The 18,752-nt window shown below is 51.7% G+C and overlaps 2 protein-coding genes and 1 long non-coding RNA gene across 4 annotated transcripts; 2 read left to right on the top strand and 1 right to left on the bottom strand.

Moving 5' to 3' along the window:
* Positions 1 to 525: 525 nt before the first annotated feature.
* HOXD9 (homeobox D9) lies at positions 526 to 3,044 on the top strand. The gene is made up of 2 exons (XM_067741462.1): positions 526 to 1,717; positions 2,062 to 3,044. Exons 1-2 carry the CDS (start codon positions 928 to 930, stop codon positions 2,301 to 2,303), a joined length of 1,032 nt encoding a protein of 343 aa, XP_067597563.1. The 5' UTR covers positions 526 to 927; the 3' UTR covers positions 2,304 to 3,044.
* A 4,421-nt stretch (positions 3,045 to 7,465) lies between these two features.
* Positions 7,466 to 10,859, top strand: HOXD8 (homeobox D8). 2 transcript variants are annotated; one of them, XM_067741468.1, is made up of 2 exons: positions 7,466 to 9,020; positions 9,396 to 10,859. In XM_067741468.1, exons 1-2 carry the CDS (start codon positions 8,477 to 8,479, stop codon positions 9,686 to 9,688), a joined length of 837 nt encoding a protein of 278 aa, XP_067597569.1. In that variant the 5' UTR covers positions 7,466 to 8,476; the 3' UTR covers positions 9,689 to 10,859. The 2 variants fall into 2 exon arrangements, with proteins under 2 accessions (XP_067597569.1, XP_067597568.1); XM_067741467.1 differs by having other exon boundaries at positions 7,622 to 9,020; positions 9,393 to 10,859.
* A 1,988-nt stretch (positions 10,860 to 12,847) lies between these two features.
* Positions 12,848 to 15,475, bottom strand: LOC137226494 (uncharacterized). The gene is made up of 2 exons (XR_010944382.1): positions 14,800 to 15,475; positions 12,848 to 13,157 (listed from the first exon to the last, which is right to left on the bottom strand). It is a non-coding gene; the product is annotated as an uncharacterized lncRNA (long non-coding RNA).
* Positions 15,476 to 18,752: the final 3,277 nt, after the last annotated feature.

Raw genomic sequence — 18,752 nt, 5'->3', positions numbered from 1 at the left:
ACTGCCAGCTTGCGGACACTTCCGAGGGCAGACAGAGCCCGGGCGGTGGCCGCCGCCACGCCCAGCCCACGGGCCAGGCCGCCCCAGCTCACCCCTCGGGCCTCGGCGTGTGCTCAGCCTCACGTCGGGGGTGTGTGTGGCTGCGCGCGCGTGTGAGTGTGGTAGGGGGAGGGGGCCCTCCGAGCTGCTCCATCCGTCCGTTTTATTAGGGACACATTAATCTATAATCAAATACACCTCATAAAATTTTTATTGAAAGGCATAATATCATTACAGAGGTCTTCCACCTGTTTTAAACAACACGACAAGCTGTGAGAGAGCGTGTGTGTGGGTATGCGTAGGGAGGGGTGGGTTTGGGTCGGGAGAGAGGCACGGGGAGAAGAACTCCCCTCTGGCGCTAGGGGGGCCGCCTCCGAAGGCCGTCCTGTCTCGGGCCGCACCAGCTCTGCGCTCCCCCCCTCCCCGGGCTACTCTGGGCTCTGCCAAGTGCTGGGTGCGCCCAGCACGCACGGCCGGTAGCTCGGAGCCGAGGCACTGGGGAGGCAGCACCAGCTCGGGACTGCAAGACCGAGTGCGGCCAGAAGTGGGGAACAAATAGTCCCCAGCGCCTCCTCCGGCCGCGATCGGGCGTGTGGTCCCAGCCGCCTCTGGGCTGGCCGAGTCAGGCCGGGCTGAGCCCGGCGCACGGGTCGGGACCCGCGGGCTCTAATTGCCGCGCTTATGTTGATGATTTTTTTTTTTTTAAATCACAGCAGCCCCCAGTTTAGCGGACTGATTTACTCCCGGTATTGGTAAATATGATCACGTGGGCCGCGCGACCAATGGTGGAGGCTGCAGCCTGCGAACTAGTCGGCGGCTCGGGCGCCGGCGGGGAGCGGCGCGGCGGCGGGCAGTGTAACCTTGGGTGGGAGCGCACGGCGCCTCAAAATGTCCTCCAGTGGCACCCTCAGCAACTACTACGTGGACTCGCTCATAGGCCATGAGGGCGACGAAGTGTTCGCCGCGCGCTTCGGACCTCCAGGGCCTGGCGCGCAGGGCAGGCCCGCAAGTGTGGCCGACAGCCCGGCCGCCGCCGCCGCCGAGTTTGCCTCGTGTAGTTTCGCCCCCAAATCGGCCGTGTTCTCCGCCTCGTGGTCCGCGGTGCCCGCCCAGGCCCCAGCGGCGGCGGCGATGAGCGGCCTCTACCACCCATACGTGCCCCCGCCGCCCCTGGCCGCCGCCGCCTCCGAGCCCGGCCGCTACATGCGCTCCTGGATGGAGCCGCTGTCCGGCTTTCCGGGCGGTGCGGGCGGTGGCGGAGGCGACGGTGGCCCGGGCCCCGGTCCCAGCCCTGGCCCCAGCGGTCCACCCAACGGGCGCCACTACGGGATTAAGCCTGAAAATGGAGCGGCACCGGCCGCCGCCACCGCCGCCACCACCACCTCCACCTCCACCTCCTCCTCCACTTCCTCGTCTTCCTCCTCCAAACGGACTGAGTGCTCCGCGGCCCGGGAGTCCCAGGGGAGCGGCGGCCCCGAGTTCTCGTGCAACTCGTTCCTACGGGACAAGGCGGCAGCAGTGGCTGGGGGAACCGGGCCCGGGGCGGGGATCGGGTCTGGGTCCGGGGCAGGCGGCTCATCGGAGCCCTCGGCTCGCAGCGACCACCCGAGCCCGGGCTGCCCGCTGAAGGAGGAGGAGAAGCAGCCGCCGCAGCCGCCGCAGCAGCAACTTGACCCAAGTAAGTGCAAAAGAAATTGCCCCCTGATTTATTGCTGAAACCTGTAAGGCTCGAATGTGCAAAACTGATAGTTTTACTAACCTATAAAAACGTCTAGACGCCTACCCTAGCCTAGGCGAGCAACACGCATCCATAAAAAAGCTTCCCATAACCACCTACCCTGGGCGCGCGGTTTGTACGGTAAACAGAGCGCGGGCATTAAGGCTTTTTATAATTCCCCCCAAGTTGTGAAAAGCAGCCATCCTTGGTGAAATTAATTTAACGACCTCTCTCCCCCACCCTGTCGTCTCTCCCTGCCTCCCCTCCGCCCCTCACTCCCCTTCTCCAAACACCCCTCTTCATAGACAACCCCGCAGCAAACTGGATCCACGCTCGCTCCACCCGGAAAAAGCGCTGTCCCTACACCAAATACCAGACGCTTGAGCTGGAGAAGGAATTCCTCTTCAACATGTACCTCACCCGGGACCGGCGCTATGAGGTGGCAAGGATTCTGAACCTCACAGAGAGACAGGTCAAAATCTGGTTCCAGAATCGTAGGATGAAAATGAAAAAGATGAGCAAGGAGAAATGCCCCAAAGGAGACTGACCCGGCGCGGCGCCGGTGGGACCACTCGGCTTTGCAGTGGCAGAGGGTTTTTGTGTGTGTGTGTGTGTGTGCTTGATTTCCAGAAGTTCTTCAGCGATTCGGACATTTCTCCCCACCCCGGCCTTTTTTTTTTTTTTTTTTTTAGGTAGAAGTGACTGTGTGGTTGGTTTCTGTGAGGTATTTGGGGGACTGTATTTGCTCGCTTATGTGTTGGAGAAACCAAGTGGCTTTGGGGTGTTGCCCTATCCCGCTCCCCTGTTTCCTGTCCCTTTGGTTCCTTAGGAAATGCTATATTTTGTGAGTGCACGCTGGCTTGAGGAGCCCTCTCCTGTGTAAATGTCCCCTATGTTTCTGAAAAGTGCTGTAGTTTAGCCCCCAGCGCTGCTCAAGCAGGGGCCAAGCGCACCCCACTTCCGACAGCGAAGGCAGAGCGACGACAATGAGGAAGCCGGCCTAGGCTGAGCCCCGGCCGTGTTGCCCACCGGTTACGGAAGCCCACTTTCCTCAGGGAGCCCGCGGGCCCTCCACTGAGACCTGGAATGAGGCCGAGAGAGGAGCCCAGGGCCTCCGGTGGGTCGGGGGTTTCTTCTCAGGGCATTGGAGGAGCCACTCTCTCCCCGGGAGGGCTTGGCTCCAGTGGGCGGCCGCGGGTGTAGGCCCTCCCGGCTCCTGCCTGAGGACCAGTTGTAAATGTTACCGCTTCCTACCAATAAATGCTGACCTGATCAAATGGAGCCCAGACGCTGGCCCTGAACATTGTGTGCTTGCTTTCTCCGGCTCTCTGCAAAATGTCACCCTCATGGGACTTTTCCCTCATCCCTGGGAAGGAGACGCTGCTAAAAATCCGGGGCCCTTCCACCTGAGAGGTTTCTCTGATGTGCCTCTGAGTCTCCCTTTGGGTGGGCAGACCCAGCCTTGAGCCCGGCCCCTGGGGGCACTTGGCCGTCCTCCCCTGGCCGCCTAGCCTGCTTCCAGTGCCTCTGCGAACTCTGTGCCCTGGGCCCAGTGTCAGCCTTGCAGCAGTGCCAGTGGCCCCACGGGCTCCAGAAACCAGGCATCCTCTCGCTGGGGCTTTGACATACCGTGCCCCACCTCTCCCTCTGCTCATGGAGTCGCAGCCATCGACATCGTCTCCAAACCAGGGAGAGGCCAGTTCTGCACTCTGGGGCAACTCTTCCAGGTCCGCGGGGCTGGCTGGCTGGCTCCGGGAGGGCTGAGCCGGGTAGACCGTGAGCTTCCGCTCCTCCGCACGGGAGCCCCAAAGTGACCTTAGCAGATCAAAATGGTCAAGGCTCTCCTCCGCAGCTATCCCCACCCCGCTGCCCCTCCCCCTACCCAGTTTCTGTGTTGTTAGCCCCCAGCTCGGCCCTCTGAGGGCCGCGTTCAGAGGCTAAAATGAAGGTCATTGTAAGTGAAGGATCGGGCCCAGCCCAGCCTTTGCAGGCCGGAGAGGCAGGCGCCGGGCGGCCTGGGCTGGGCGGAAGGCGGGGGCGATGGCAGAGTTTGGGGGGATCCGGCCGAAAGAGGGGACTTGAAGGAAAAGCAGAGGGGGGCTTGGAGGGAAACCCAAGGCCCAGATCCGGCAGAAGGTGCTGCGTACCCCCGCCCCTGCGACCAACCCGATACCTTGGGCTCTTTGAAAACAAGAAGAGACAAGGTGTCATAAAGCCATCGAGCCGGCGAGACGTCTGGAGGTAATGAGTTTACGACAAGCCCGGCGCTTCTCTTTGAAACCATCTCATTTTGATGTTTGTGTTTGTGGGAGGAAAGGAAAAATGCAGACAAAACTGGGTCTTAAAATCTGGACAATAAAATGTAAACAGGACTCTGTTGGACTAAGAAGGCAGGGGCTTGGGACCCCCGGATGAGGTGTGAGCACCTAGGGAATAAAAATGGAGGGCGGTAGGAAGGAGGAGACGATATATTTCTGATTTTTAAAATGGGTTGGGTATTAGAAGTAGCCGGTGGGTGGCTCTCAATAATATTTGACTATGGCCGCCTTCTAGCTTGTACTTTAAAAAAGAGAAAAATAGGCCTGTTATTTGGGGGTGGCAGAGTTAGTGATCTTGGGTCATTTACTTAGGCCGAGCGTCCCCCAGCCGCATGGTCGGCGGGAAAAGATGCAGTTACTTAAATGACGTTTCACAAAAATATCTGGCCCTCCACTGCAAACCTCGTAGCAGAAATATTGTTGGAAATTATATATATTTGCTTATAGAAAAATTAATCGTTACAGCTGAATTAGAGGAAAGAATTTTTGAAAATGAGAAAAAAAGATTAACCTCTCAGGAAACACCTAAACTGATTGAAGTCTTGGCTTTTAAAAAAAAACAGGTGGAATGCTTAGTCAATTCACTTCACTATGTGACTTTTGGTATAAATTTAATGTCTCATTTATTGTGCATAGAAGTTCCAGTGAACACCGCCCAACAGGGCCTTTTCAGACAGCCATTCAGAGATACAGCAAAAAGCTTTTAATTTGACTTCTATCCCCCCTCCATTGTCCAGTGAAATGGGCCTGAAGCATTAAAATTACAAAGTTAAAGTAGCAAATATTCACGATTTAATGCTAAGTGTAACGGCTTTAAAAGAAAAAAAATTAACAAATGTAACTTCTATAATTTCTTAGTTTTTGAAGTCCCTGGCTCCATTGGGGAAAAAAACAGGCCTGTTGCAGTTGTAATTTTTAAAAATCTAGCCCATCCTATAATTGTGGGCGATTACAGAATGGGGACTTACTGTGTCTGGCAAAAGAAGGGCTGGAAGCTTTTGAAAAAGACACTACTGGAAGCTCTTGGGAGCCCAAATATCTTTGGCATTCAGGAGCCCCTGTTTGCTGCACTTGACTCGTCGACAAAGGGATGAAGCATTATTAGTGTCAGTGATCCAAGCCCCAGTCAAACTAAAGAACAAGATTGGAAATGGTTTGTGTCGAATAAAGAGAAGTTAAGCTCCGTCGGCTAGAGATGGCATTTGGCCACTAGAGAGCGCCGTTGCTCCACTTTGTGATAGTAAAGCTGGAGTTGCGGCGGAAGGTTTTGATTAAAGATACTTACAATCTTATTTTAAATTCCAAATTAGGATAAATTTAAGCAAAAAGAAGCAATGTGCACTGTTAAATTCTCCGGAAGGGTTTGTTACTTATAAAATTTTGGCTTAGGATTTCAGAAAATTTGGACTACGGCACAGCTGAAACTATAAAACGTTATGGTAAGTCAATGCATTGTATCAGAACAGAAATGTGTAAAAGCATACATCTTTATTTACGAAGTTAATCGCACTCTCTTCCCATTCAGATTATAAACAGAATGCTTGAAGGAAAAAACAAAAAACTAAGTGTTTTGTCCCAGGAGGAAATGTTGTGTTATCATGTTTTCTTAATTAGGCCAGAATGCATAGAAATGAATTTTGTAGTGTTTCTTTTTCGCTCCCCGCCCTCCCGCCCCAGGAATCACAAAGTTCTAGAAGGTGCCTTGTATTATTGAGATCTAGGCTCGTTCTTCTTTTTCCCCCATTCCATTCCAAAACCCACTGTCGAGGGTTTAGACACGCACACGCACACACGCCAAACAGTGAAATAAAAAGGCACAATTGCATTCCAAGGCTTTATTGAAAATAATACTCTTTTAATTGGGTACTTGCAAGGTTGGAGTACAAATCGTTAACTGTCAGAATCAGTTCGTTCGCCTTCGGATTTAAAGGAAATTTTACCTGGCCATAACTGGCAGAAAACAACAACAAGAAACCCTTACCCGTCACCATGCCTCCAACAAAAGCCTCCTTGCACTCCCTGCTAATTTAAAAGTTAAACAAAGCATGCCTTTATCATTTGATTCATTAGAAATCCGTTTACCTTAACCATTTTCAGCTATTCCCTGTAGAAACAATTGAGTCTTAAACGTTATCTTGTTATGCCTTTCCATCTCGACCTTATTTTCTCCATTTGCAAAATATGATATTCAGTCCACTCGGACTGACCTCAGCTCACTCACAAGCTGGGCCACCCCACAAGGAGAGAGGGGTAGTTGAAATCACTCGCCTGCTGCACCTTTGGGAGCCGTCTGGGGGTTCTAGACGTTCGCATTTGGCGTGAAAAGCCGGGGAGGTGTGTTTTAGCTTTAGCTGGAGCTTCCTCGGTGGGCTCGGGAGTGTTTCTGAGGTCGGTTCCCAAGGCCGGTGGGCCTGCCGCCCTCAACAACAATGGATCATCCCAAGGAAAAGGGTCACCCAAAGAACCCACGAAAAAGGCAGAATAGGCAAAGGAAAACGCACTCAAATGTAGAGACCTATTACATTTATTGGACATGAAAATGGGAGGGGGGAGTGGGAGATGTGGAGAAGAGAAGGTGAACGGTGGTGTAACGCCAAGCGGCTTCAAAGCGAGTTTCTAAAATCAGGAATATTTTGCCGATTCACACTCGATTTCCCCACATGACACGGGACGTTCCTCTTCCTCATCGCTCATAAGCTAGAGCGAGCTTTCTCTTTTTTTTTCTTTTGGAAAGATCGGTAACTTTTAAAGCTGAGCCCGGCACCCGCTCTCGGCGGTAACTTCACCGGCTTGTTGGATGAACTAGAATCGTCAGAAGACGCGCGCCGCCTGCAGCTGCTTGGAACCGGCGCGATCCGAACGCCGGCCCGGAGGCTCCTTGGGGGGACTCGCGGGCGTCGGTCCCCCGTGCTCCGCCCGGGGCCACCGCCTGCCCAGGTCCGCTCCGCGCAGGGGCTGAGACCCGGGAGTCGTGCGTCTCGCCCGAGGAAATACCACCCACCTCAGCGTGAGTCCTCCCTTCCCGCCTTGGAACATTTCTGTCTGCTTTTCTATTTACTCCCTCAGCAATGCTAATGTTCCCCCCCCCCCCGCCCCGCCACATTCTTCAGCCTCCCCCCTGCGCCTGGTACTGACGTCTATCGAGGGTGAAATGATGGAAACTATATTCATGGGCATGATTTCCATTAAATATCAATTAACCTGGGAGCCTCAGCCAGGCGTGCAGTGCTTCAAGGGTAAATGTACATCTCATTTCCACAAGGCCCGCTCGGCTGGAAAAGAAGGGCTTAGATTCGCTTTGATAATGCAAGGTATTGGGGTCACCCTTGTGGCCTTTAATCAAATTACTTGGATAGGACCTAACGCAAATGTTCGGTCCGGATCTTCTACACGGCTTGCCCTCGCTCCCTGGGCTGCGCCCGCGTGTCCAAAGGCGCAAAAGCCACAGCCAGCCTCTGAAGGGCTGCTACAGGGGACCGGGGAGGGAGTCATTTGCTCCACAGCCTCCTGGGAGTGTCCTCCCTGCCTCCCTCCCCGCCAAGTGTAAGGCTGTGCTGCGCCCCCGCCCCGCCGGCTGTGGCTCGCATTCCCTCGGCCCCCGGGGGCACGGCGAGCCCTTGGCAGTGCGGCTTTACGGGCCCCCTTTAAGGCCGGCGGAGGCATCTCCCAGCCACTGTGAGGCGTCCATCGTGTGCAACAGTGTCGCCTCCTCACGGATCCCTCCGCGCGGTTATCTCGCGTCCATCTCGCTCCGTCTCTGAGCAGTGGCTTGGTGCGAAAATGCCTCGCCGGGGCGCACCGGGGTGGCAGCCTCGGCAGCGGCGGCGAGAGCGGTGGGAGGGGGCTGCGGGGGGGGGCGAGGTGAGAGGTGGCGGCGGGCAGAGGGTGTTTTTTTCCTTTTCCCTCCAGAGCGGGGGTTTGTAAACCGAAGCCAAAGAGTGTCCCCGTGGGCCGGGCGTACTTTTTTTCTTGTCCGGTGCGCTCCTGCAGGGCCGCCTGGTGCCTGAGAGGAAACAGTGGAGGCAGCGGGGCAGGTCACCCGGGGCGTCGGCGATTTTATTGAGCCCGAGCCGGCGCGCGCCGGGAGAGGCCGGGCGGGCGGTGGAACGCGGGGACTGGGTGAGGCCCCGCGACCCGCCAGGGAGGCGGCGCGAGGTAGAGGCGGCGGGCGCGAGAGCGGAGCATGAGCGCCCAGTAGCCGAGGCCCCGCAGCTACCCGGCCTCAGAGGCGACGCGAGGGCGGGCGGGTGGCAGCAGCAACGTAGCCCGGCGGCCCCAGCGGCGCCAGCAGCCGCCCCAGAGGCCCCCGCGGCAGTGCGGTCGCGCTGAGGCGCGTTCCCTGCCTGCTCCGCGCCGCCCGCCCGGGGCCGCCCTTCCTCGGCCCCCGGCCGCCGCCGCCCCGATGAGCTCGTACTTCGTGAACCCGCTGTACTCCAAGTACAAGGCGGCGGGCGAGGCCATCAATCCCACTTACTACGACTGTCACTTCGCGCCAGAGGTCGGCGGCCGCCACGCCGCCGCCGCCGCCGCCTTGCAGCTCTATGGCAACAGCGCCGCCGGCTTCCCGCACGCGCCCCCGCAGGCGCACGCGCACCCGCACCCGTCGCCGCCGCTTGCCGGGCCGGCTTGCGGTGGTGGGGGCGGCCCCGGTCCCGGCCAGGAGTACTTCCACCCCGGAGGGGGCAGCCCGGCCGCAGCCTACCAGGCCGCCCCCCCTCCGCCGCCGCCGCCTCCCCCCTGCGGCGGGATTGCCTGTCACCGGGAGCCCGCGAAGTTTTACGGATACGATAACTTACAGAGACAGCCGATTTTTACGACCCAGCAAGAGGCCGAGCTGGTACAATATCCTGACTGTAAATCGTCCAGTGGTAATATTGGCGAGGACCCAGACCACTTAAATCAGAGCTCGTCTCCTTCTCAAATGTTTCCCTGGATGAGACCACAAGGTTGGGATGCTTTTTTTTTTTTTAAGCGGGCAGAGGGGGAGAAATCTGCTTTCATCTCACGTTCTAGCTTTAAAACTCCCTTTTCCTCTCCCTCTCCTTTTCCTTTTTGTGTAGCTTACAGTGACTCTTATAAAGTAAGGTAAACTTTTTTATTTTAAGTGGAAACCATGTAAAGACGATGGGGACAGAATGATTGCGAAGACGTTTTCTCTGCCCCTCTTGACTGCCCATCCTATATATATATCAGACCTAAGGAGAGTTGTGTATATTTCACTCCTTAGACCCGTTCCAGAAACCTTCAGCAACCTGCAGATGCACCATTACATTTTTAAAACATTTATTTTCCTTTTTTTTTCTGTTTGTTTTAATCAGCAGCTCCTGGTAGACGAAGAGGAAGACAAACCTACAGTCGATTCCAAACCCTAGAGCTGGAAAAGGAATTCCTTTTTAACCCTTATCTGACCAGGAAGAGAAGAATCGAGGTTTCCCACGCCTTGGCCCTCACCGAGAGACAGGTAAAAATCTGGTTCCAGAACAGGAGAATGAAATGGAAAAAGGAGAACAACAAGGACAAATTCCCGGTTTCCCGACAGGAGGTGAAGGATGGGGAAACCAAAAAGGAAGCCCAAGAGCTGGAGGAAGACCGAGCCGAAGGCCCAACAAATTAACTTCCACCTTTAAAATTTTACCGCAGATTATTGAAACTAATGATCAGCATATGCTGGTGAACACCACCTATTTTCTTTGTTGGAAAGGACTTTACCTGTATTTCAAGCTACCTTCATGTCACTGCTCTTGAGGTTTCTGCGCTTTGAGAGGGATTTAGGTGTTTAAAAAAAGTTTCTAGTGTCGTACAGGAACAGCCCTTGAGCTGTCCTATGTAAGAGTAATTTGATTCTGACCTTGTAGCTATATTTTTATAATGGTAGTTTTTAATGGCTGAGCTGGTGATTTTGCCTCAACAACGTAAACTTCCTAATGTTTAGCACTAAATAATTGAATATAAAATGCTTTATTAATCAAACAAGTGCACTTGAACATTTTAAATTTTTTCTTTACGGTGAGTAAATTAAAAGAAGTCTATTAATTTTTTTAAAAAAATTATGCCTGCAGAATATTTACTTTATGTTATTTGATTAAAATGTATTATTTATATTTTTCTTTCTACTTTTATAATGAATGGTTCGGGTGCCTTTTGTTTACTCCTAAAAGGTTTCTTTGAGTATTTTGTAAATGTAATATCTCTGGGAAAAAGTCTGGGCCAAATATTCAAAAAGCACATGTTAGCTGAAGAGTGTAATGTGTAGTCCTGGCTCTGCAGCTTCCTTAAACTTGGGGAAAATGTTGGGCCAGTGACAGAAGTTTCAGGACAATGTCAAAGTTGACATTTAATCATTTTTCTATAGTTTATACAAATTATGGCAATTTAATCATCTAGAGTGAATGAATACTTGAAAAGCCAATTATAACATTTTCACTCATATACTTTTTACTTTGGCAAGTCGCCTTGTGGAACGCCTCTTGTTTCTGAACTTGCTTTCGTTTTGAACTGTGCTTGGTATTGCCTGAAATTGCTAGGTCTCTGTGCTGTGGCCGCCGCTGTGATTCCGTTTTTTTGAGGAGGTGCCATATTTATTTGTATTCCCTTCGCTCTGTTTGCACGCCCATTGTGAGCCAACTTGCTGTGCACGTCTCAGATGTCGGTTGGTACGTCCTCTGCTGTTCTCCAGGTTGGCCTCACCTATTTGAAACAATCCTTGAGAGCAAACGCAGAAAAATCCGAGTGTAAACAACCGCTGTAGAACATAGCTAGCTCTTTAATAAAAGAAATGAATCTTTTTCTAGAGCTAGTGTCTTTGAGCGCCGTCAATAACCCTTTTCCTGAGTCAGGAACAATCGCCTGGGCTCACGTGAAGGCAACATCCTGCTAAAGCGTCTACTTGATTTTTTAAAAGGGGGGGGTATGTGCACCCTTGCTGTAAAAATAAATAAATCAGTGCAAGGAGGGGGGCCTCTCTTTCATTCCAGAGAGAGCTGGCCAGGCTATCCCAGCTTCATCTTGCTCTAAATAACCTTGATAAGATACTTGGAAAGCTTTGAACTTCGCAAAGGACTGGAGTCATAGGTCCAGTGGGGAACAATCCGGAGTCCAGGTTACACCACAGCTTATTCCACTGAGCTGGCGCTGATGCTGGGGTTTGGGATCTGTTATTAACAAGATACCCATTTTCTATTTGAGGCTGCTCCTACAGCTGCCATTTTATGAGGGAAGAGGAGGGGGAAGAGGGGCGGGAGGGAAGAGGAGAAATTCAAGTAAACTAACATTTCTCCCCCCAAAAGGAAAAGCACCTTTATCAGGTAGGCATTGAAGAATTCTCTTCTTTTTCTAGATGCCTGTGTATTTTTAAAGAGGTACATTTTAATATCCAGAGTGGCTTTTATTGCACAGTTAAGAAACTGGAATCCTATAGTTTTAGGCCTGTATCACCCCCTCAGGCGTTGGTGAGCTGTCTGCCTGCTGTTTCAAGGACCAGGGAGATGTTGGCACTGGTTCAGCAAGAGGCGAAGCACCACCTGGCTTTCTATCCAGGGAAGAGGCCATGGCTGTGGCATTCGCTGACCTGAGCCAGGAAAGACAATTTTAAATCAAGGGTGTTGCACGAGAGGAGACAGCTGCAAACGTGCATGCTGCATTTGGAAACATTTTGCTCTGTGTGTTGCCTGAGACTCTGCTGTTGACTGGTTTAGAGCAAGTATACCAAGTGCCTGAAAGCATGGCTAGGGAACAGCCTGGCTGGGGAGAGGGTGGGAGTAAGCTGGCTAGAGACTGGTGCTGGCTGAGCTCCAGCTGCCCTCCATTTAAGGGACTCCTCTATTAGCAAAATTCGCTCTCTCCTACACAACAATGCTCCCCCCAAATCATTCTTAGAGCCATCGATATGGGCAAGACTCTCTGTATGGTGTGGGACCTGGTGCATGGATATATGTGGAAATCAGTGAAGGAAGGGAGGTAAAAATGTTCTTATTTCCTCTCCACTTTGTGCTCCTCTGAAAGTGTTGTACCTTCTGGCCTCATCGGCCCCCTAACCCATGATAAACTCATAGCTCATGTACGGAAAAAGGCTGTTGCATAATTAGTACATTTGAGCGTATTTGTACATTTACAAATTTGGTATTTTTGGTATATATTTGGTGTATTTGTACATATACGTAGATTAGTCATGTGTAGAAAGTGTTGGTAATAAATGTAGGTATATATGCTTCCTTTTGTAGCTAGGAAAAGCATAGATTTGTCTCCAAATAAAGAGCTTGTGGAATTACAAATCACACACACTCACCACCTTCTTTCTTCCAGTGGCTAGAAACCCCCATCACAGTGTTTCATGCAGACAACTCGCAATGACGAGTGCAGGAGATGCCCTTCTAATTGGCTCAAACCTGAAAACATCCGAGGGTTTGTCGCAATAAGCAAACCAACATTTTTGCTGCAGCAATTTGCATAAACCTTCAGAGAACCCTTTGCAAACAGCCGACACTCTGGTGCTCTGGACTGCTTATAGAGTCTGCTTAGAGAGGTTTGTAAACCGTTGACAGAAAGATCGGACCCTCCAATGTTAACACTGGATGAAAAAACCAAGAGTCCGAAGTGATTTAGGTTCTCTGTTTGCGTGAACCAGAAACACACAAAAGAGGGTGTGGGTCTCAATGGTTCCTAGAGAAAAGTCAGTTCAGGGGCTCCCATTTTGTGAGATTCCACAAAGCCCAGCACATGGCTTACAGGCTGCACAGTGGGGAGAAGTGCAAATATGGCTTCTTTTTAAAAAATGCGGAGTCTTTTCCCAGCCCTCCTTCCCTCAGCCGAAAAGGAGGGTCATAAAGCTCTGCCTTTATTTGGGTAGAGGAAAATTGACAATTGAAGTAATTTCTCAGAATATTTCAGAATAGAACAAGCTCTGTTCAGTTCCACACATACAGACCAGTGTAAAGTGCTCTAGCTTGGGAGGGTCCAACAACGTGCTTGATTTTCCTGTATAATTAAAAATATTGTTTAATTATTCTTCAGTGCAGAAGGTGTTGCTATTTCACGACCAAACCTCTGTCCTCTGCTTCCCCAGTGTTTGCTGAATCCTCGAGCATCTGGTGGTGAACAGGGGAAGAGAGAAAACATTTTAATGGACCCTGGCTGCTGCTATGGTTACCTCCAGAAAAGTTGGAGCCCACTGACTTTTTCTAGAAAGAATATGACTTTTGCTGACACGTGGCAACAGAAGTACTTTAATCAAAAACATCCAAGGTCATCGGAGCTTTTTCAAGGGATACAAATGGCCTGCTCCAGAGGGTGCTGCGTGCTTCCTGCTTAAGTCCACGTCCACTTAGGTACTTACTGGGTGTGAGGATGTTAATAGAGAACTTTCAAATAGACATCCAATGCAAATGTTTATAAACGTATTACTAGAAATCCAAAGACAGTGTCCTTGAAAGGATGGGGGGTGAGAGGTTACCTCTTAACAGGCAGGTTCTAAAGCCTGATGGCCATGCCCATGCATTAATGATGAGGGGAGCCAGCCAAGGACATTTACTTTCATCTGGGGTTCACTGGGGCAGCTTCCATGAGAAGTGCAAAGGGAATGTGACTCCTGCCTTTGAAGAAGAAGGACTATTTTTTTTTCAAGCCTGAAACTGGGGAGTTGCTTTTTTCCTAAACAAATGGAGCCCCTTTCCTCTTCAATGTTGCATTGACCAGGCTTTTCAGCGGACAAACATTTGGGGGGCAAGGGAAGAGGGGCTACAATTAATTCCATATAAATGAGAATTGCACTTAGGGGAGACTTAAACAAGGGGTTTCAGAGGGAATCCAAAAATATTGCCTTTCCTCTAACCCAGGACTGTTCAGGAAGATGTTTCTGCTGAGAAAAAGAATAGGCATTGGGGGTTCAAACTATTATTTTGGAGAAGTTGACAAGTACATAAAACCATGTCCAGCCTTTGAGCTGGTTGGCAATTCTACCGCAGAAACTGGAAGAAATGGGAGGGACCCCAATTTATGTAGGAGAGGGTCGGTGTGGGGAGAGCACATTTTCTTGGCCTGCAGAGCCCAGGTTTTCTGCGCAAGGTCAGACGGGCTGGCTTGCCTGGAGATGAGAGGGGCAAAAACCGAAAGTGCTTGTCTCCTCTTTCAGAGCGGCCTTTTGGTGAGGTAAGGGGAGGGGAAACCAAGTGAGGGGAGAGTTGGAGGGGTGACCGCCAGGATCACCTCCCCAAGTGAGCGCGGGGGGCAGCACACCGCACTCATTCTCCCTGTAACACAGCGCCCAATGAGCAGAGGTCTCAAGCCAAACCACCAAAAAAAAATAAAAGGAAAAGAATTCCTAGAAAAAGGAACCGTGAAGGCAAGAAAGGCAGAGAGAGCAGTGGAGAGGGACTTAGAGGAAGAAAGAGGAGAGGAGGGAGGGAGGGAGGGAGGAAGAGGAGGAGGAGGAGGAGGGGGAGGAAGGAGAGGAGAAAAACAGAAGAGGGAAGACGAGAGAGAAAGAGAGGAAAAACATGGCGCTTGCGAGCTGTATGTGCAAAATCTGCAAGGAATTGCAGTAAATTCCTTTTTGTTTGAAGAAAATTTACAACTTGGTAATAGACCTTTTTATGACCTATTTGCGGTCGTCATTGGCTGCGGCTGGTCATGTGCAGGCTCCGCTCGCCTTCACGGCCTTTTTCCTGATTTCCCAGGCGAATTTCCCCCCGCATTCTGCCTTCCTAGAGCCTCACCCCCTCTTTTTCTAACCTTTGTCTCCGCAGAGGTGGGCTCCAGTCGCCGGCTGCGGGATTGCGGGGTCCGCGGCGGTCTCGGCTCCCGCCCGGCGCCCAACTTGGCCCCGCCGCTCCTTCGCCCCGGTCGCGCCGCTGCCGCCCCCGGAGCCGGTGGGGAGCCCGGCAGGCGGGAGAGCCCGGAAGGAATCCGGGGCGCCGAGGCCCCGGCCGGCGCCGACACCGCCCGCAGGGAGCAGCCGGCCTGCTCTGGGTGACCGAGCCGCGCGGTTCCGACGCGGCTCCTTCTCTAACATGAGCGGGTCCCTGCCGCGCAGAGCGCGCGTAGCCCGGCAGCGCCTAGTGGATTACAGCAGCCGCCCCGGCCGACCGCCGCCTCCAGCTCGGCACCTCCGGTAAGAGCCGTCCCCTCCCCGCGCCCCCAGCGCTGCCACCGAGAAGCTCGAGGCGCCCACCCGTTTGGGCAGCTCGGAGATCCCTGCCCGACCCCCTCCCCTTCCCCGGGACCTGGGAGTGGCTGCCTGCGCCCCCTGCCCCAGATCACTCCATCTCTGAGCGGGCGTCCCCTGGGGCCCCGGGTGGGGTCCAGCTGAGCTCAGAAGTCGAAGGGAAGCCCTATTTCCTTTGGAGATTATGGGAGGTGGATAGCGGCATAGATGGAGAGCCCCTCGATCCCCACCCTGGGAAGAGTGTGCAGATGCTTCCTGGATGTGTCAGCTTTGCTGGGGGTCACTAAAGGCACTCTGTAGTATAGAGCAGTGTTTTGCGGTTTGTCTGTGGTCAGAGGTACCTGGGAGGCTAACAGGTGTGTTTTGAGGGTTGGAGCTTGGGGGTGGGGTGGATTCTGTGTATCCAGGATGTGCTTGGTTTGTTAACCTAGGCTTTGACGAGTGATGCTAATTTCTAGGGTTGATGGTTTATTGGGCCTTGTATATGAGATGGAATTTTAAATATTAACTGCTTCTCTAGTTCTTAGATAATTTTTGTAACAATTCAAGAAAGGTTCCTCACACATCTAATAATCTGTCAGGTGCATTTGTATTATTCTATGCCACAAAATGGATGCATGTTTTGAGAGGTAGTAGTATCAGAAAATCTGGTGCAGGTCTTGGGGAAAAACCAAGAGACATTTCAGAAATTCGAAGCATGTCTAAGTTCAGACATCGCGTGTGTTTCTTATTTGCCGGATTGGGAAAAGAGTGGATATTTTGCTCTCTAAATGTACTGTCGTGGTGTGTGTGTGTGTGTGTTGCCTACGAATAAATATTATATAGCAACATTTCCAACTCTACTTCAAAATTACTGGACCAAAATATCTATGAGTCGAAAGAAAATTATTTGCAGAAAAAAATGCTATTTTCTCCCACGGATTTTGAACGGCACTTGAGGATGCAGTTCTCAAATCCTATTGCCTATTCTCTCGTGGACACGTTGTGAAATGTTAAAACCTTTGGGACAATCTGCCGCATTGCGCATGAGGTTGACCTGCGCGCGGCGGAGTATCGTTTTTTCAACCACCCAGAGGAAAACCCTAACATGTTAATGTTCTCCCAAATCTTCCAGTGTAACCGTGTTGGCCGTAAAAGCATTTCAGAACAATAAATGACATCTTTGTAGAAAGGTATTTTTAGTAATTAACGACGGAATCATGCGAGTTTCAAAATGGAGGGCCACGATTAGTGGTCAGTTGACGTCTAGCAGAATTGTTGTGGATCGCTATGATCACTAACAAATTAGAAACTCAGTGATTTTTAAATCTGGAACGTCTGTATTCTGTAAATACTTCTCTATTACGGTACTGCTGAGATCATTCTTTCATATTGGTTTACAGCATTACCTACTGAAAATCAGGGCCCTGGTCAGGGGCTCACAAGGCCCTCCCCTGGCAACTCCAGAGCCTAAGGAGCCCCTAGGTTGCCTGAAAGCTCGGTGGGGGTGGGGATGAGTTGTGGCCATAATGGCCAAGCCCTTGTGTTCAGAGCTTCAGTCGCCTTTCCCTGGGTTCGATGGCTGAGCGCGCCCAAGTGACTGAGAACCTGGGCGGGCTGCAGGTCCGATTACGCAGCAGAGGGTGACGTCATGGGCAGATATGGAGGACTAGGGGGCTCTTTGTAAGTCCCGTGGTAGCATTAAGAGTTTAAATGGTCAATTGCATTAAGACCTTAAATGGTCAATTGCATCTAAGGGAATAAATAATCTGCAAATCACATTTGAACGCAGGCCATTTAGTCCAAGAGGAACTAGTTAACGCTTTTGCCACTGCCAGAAATGCCCCCACTGTCCCAGTTAACCCAATTTTTAAAAAATTAAACGAAACTAAAAAAAAACCACTTGGACCCTAGGACCTCACAAGTGGGAGAGTGTAACTCTCAGCGTCCTTGGGCCGAACCTCTATCCCTTTGTACATCAGGGAGCCGGTGGCACGTCCGGGCCTTAGTGTCTAAGGTCAGGCAGTGAGCTGGGCTTGCGCTCTCCGGGAGGACCAGAGAAAAGCTCGTTGTTATAAATGTGGTCAAGCACCAGGGCTGAAAACCAAACGTATTTTCCTGTCAGATGCTCCTCCAAATAAATATATTTCGCCAGAATTCTGTTTTCCGAGCTCGAGAAGCAGGGGAAGGAACAAAGACAGTATTTCACTCTGGACTGGCAGGCAGCTGTTAGAGGTATTTACGGCCTTGCCGCAGTGCGGCCGCCGGACAGGGCACGTGGGGGCACCGGAAGCTGGGGAGAAGCCACCAAGAACTCGGAATTCCTATTTAAGTCCAATTTAGGGCCACTTTTCCGGAATTGGTGTGAATAGATACCCTCTTTCTAGGAACTGGTCCCTTAGACTTCATAGTTGTGCAGACTGAGGGAGAAGTTGTGCTCTCTGAACGTAAGGTGGTTCTCCCCCACCCCGCCTTGATTAACGACTTGGGAGAAGGCGTGCACTAGATGTGAAACTGCTGATCCAAACGAAAACCTTGAGAGGGTTCACCGGCGACATGGCGATTTTGCTGGTTTGGCGCAACAGGGCTTGCAGATCAGAAAGGACGTTTGAGGCTTTTAACACAGGTTTTCCTGAAAAAGTATGTTTCCTGCCTCTATAAGATGGGGCGTCCAAGCGCTTCTGCAGGTAGGCGCAGAAGCAGTGCGTGGTGCCTCACACCGCCCAGCACTGCGCACAGCTACCGTACAGCTCAGTGCCCCGAAGCGCCTGCCTTGCCCGCTTGCCCAGCGTCCGGCGCATGTGCAATGAAATAGCCCAGCCTGGGGATCCAACCAGCAAAGCACGGAAGGGGGGAGGGGGCGAGTGGACTCAGAGCAGGAAGATATAACCCGATCTCTCCAACTCCTCCCTCAGGATTCGCCACTCATCTTTCCTTTATTCCAGCCTTCATTCTAAATATAGTCAAACATCTTGCCCTTGACTACGTTATTTTCAATCATCTTGACTCACCACCCCACCCCAATTTAAATCTGTACTTTAGAAACAGTCTGCAAATGCGAGCTAGTGGCCAAAAGGAAACCAAATCTTCTTTCAAGGTGTTAAAATAAGCACTCACACATACATTTAACACCTTAAAAGAAGATATATATATATATATGTGTATGTGTGTGTGTGTGTATATATATATATATCTGATCCTTGGGGAGGTGTATAGATTTTCTTCAGCCTGGTGTTTCTGCTTTGGGAAAAGGCCTTTCCTCTTGGCGCCTGTTCAAACCGCCAAACTTCAGGCCAATCCTTCAGCCGGACCATTCCCAGATCTTGTTACGCCAGCGCAGCACGTTCGAGGGCTCTGTGGGGACCACTGGCTCAGCAGAGAGCGGTCAAACAATAAATAAATAAACGGACAAACTGGAGGGCTTTTCCGCCCGGACTCGCCTAATTAATGGAAGATGCACGCTCCTGGGCCGCGAGCTTGTTGTCAGTGCTGCGGGGGGAGGCGGCCTCAGAGCCCTCTCAACTCCTTCCGACCGCCCCAG

This window comes from Pseudorca crassidens, chromosome 6 (assembly GCF_039906515.1).
Source record: "Pseudorca crassidens isolate mPseCra1 chromosome 6, mPseCra1.hap1, whole genome shotgun sequence".
Classification (NCBI taxonomy): Eukaryota; Metazoa; Chordata; class Mammalia; order Artiodactyla; family Delphinidae; genus Pseudorca; species Pseudorca crassidens.
Note: the sequence above shows the minus strand (reverse complement) of the source record. Positions and strands in the feature narration are given on the sequence as shown.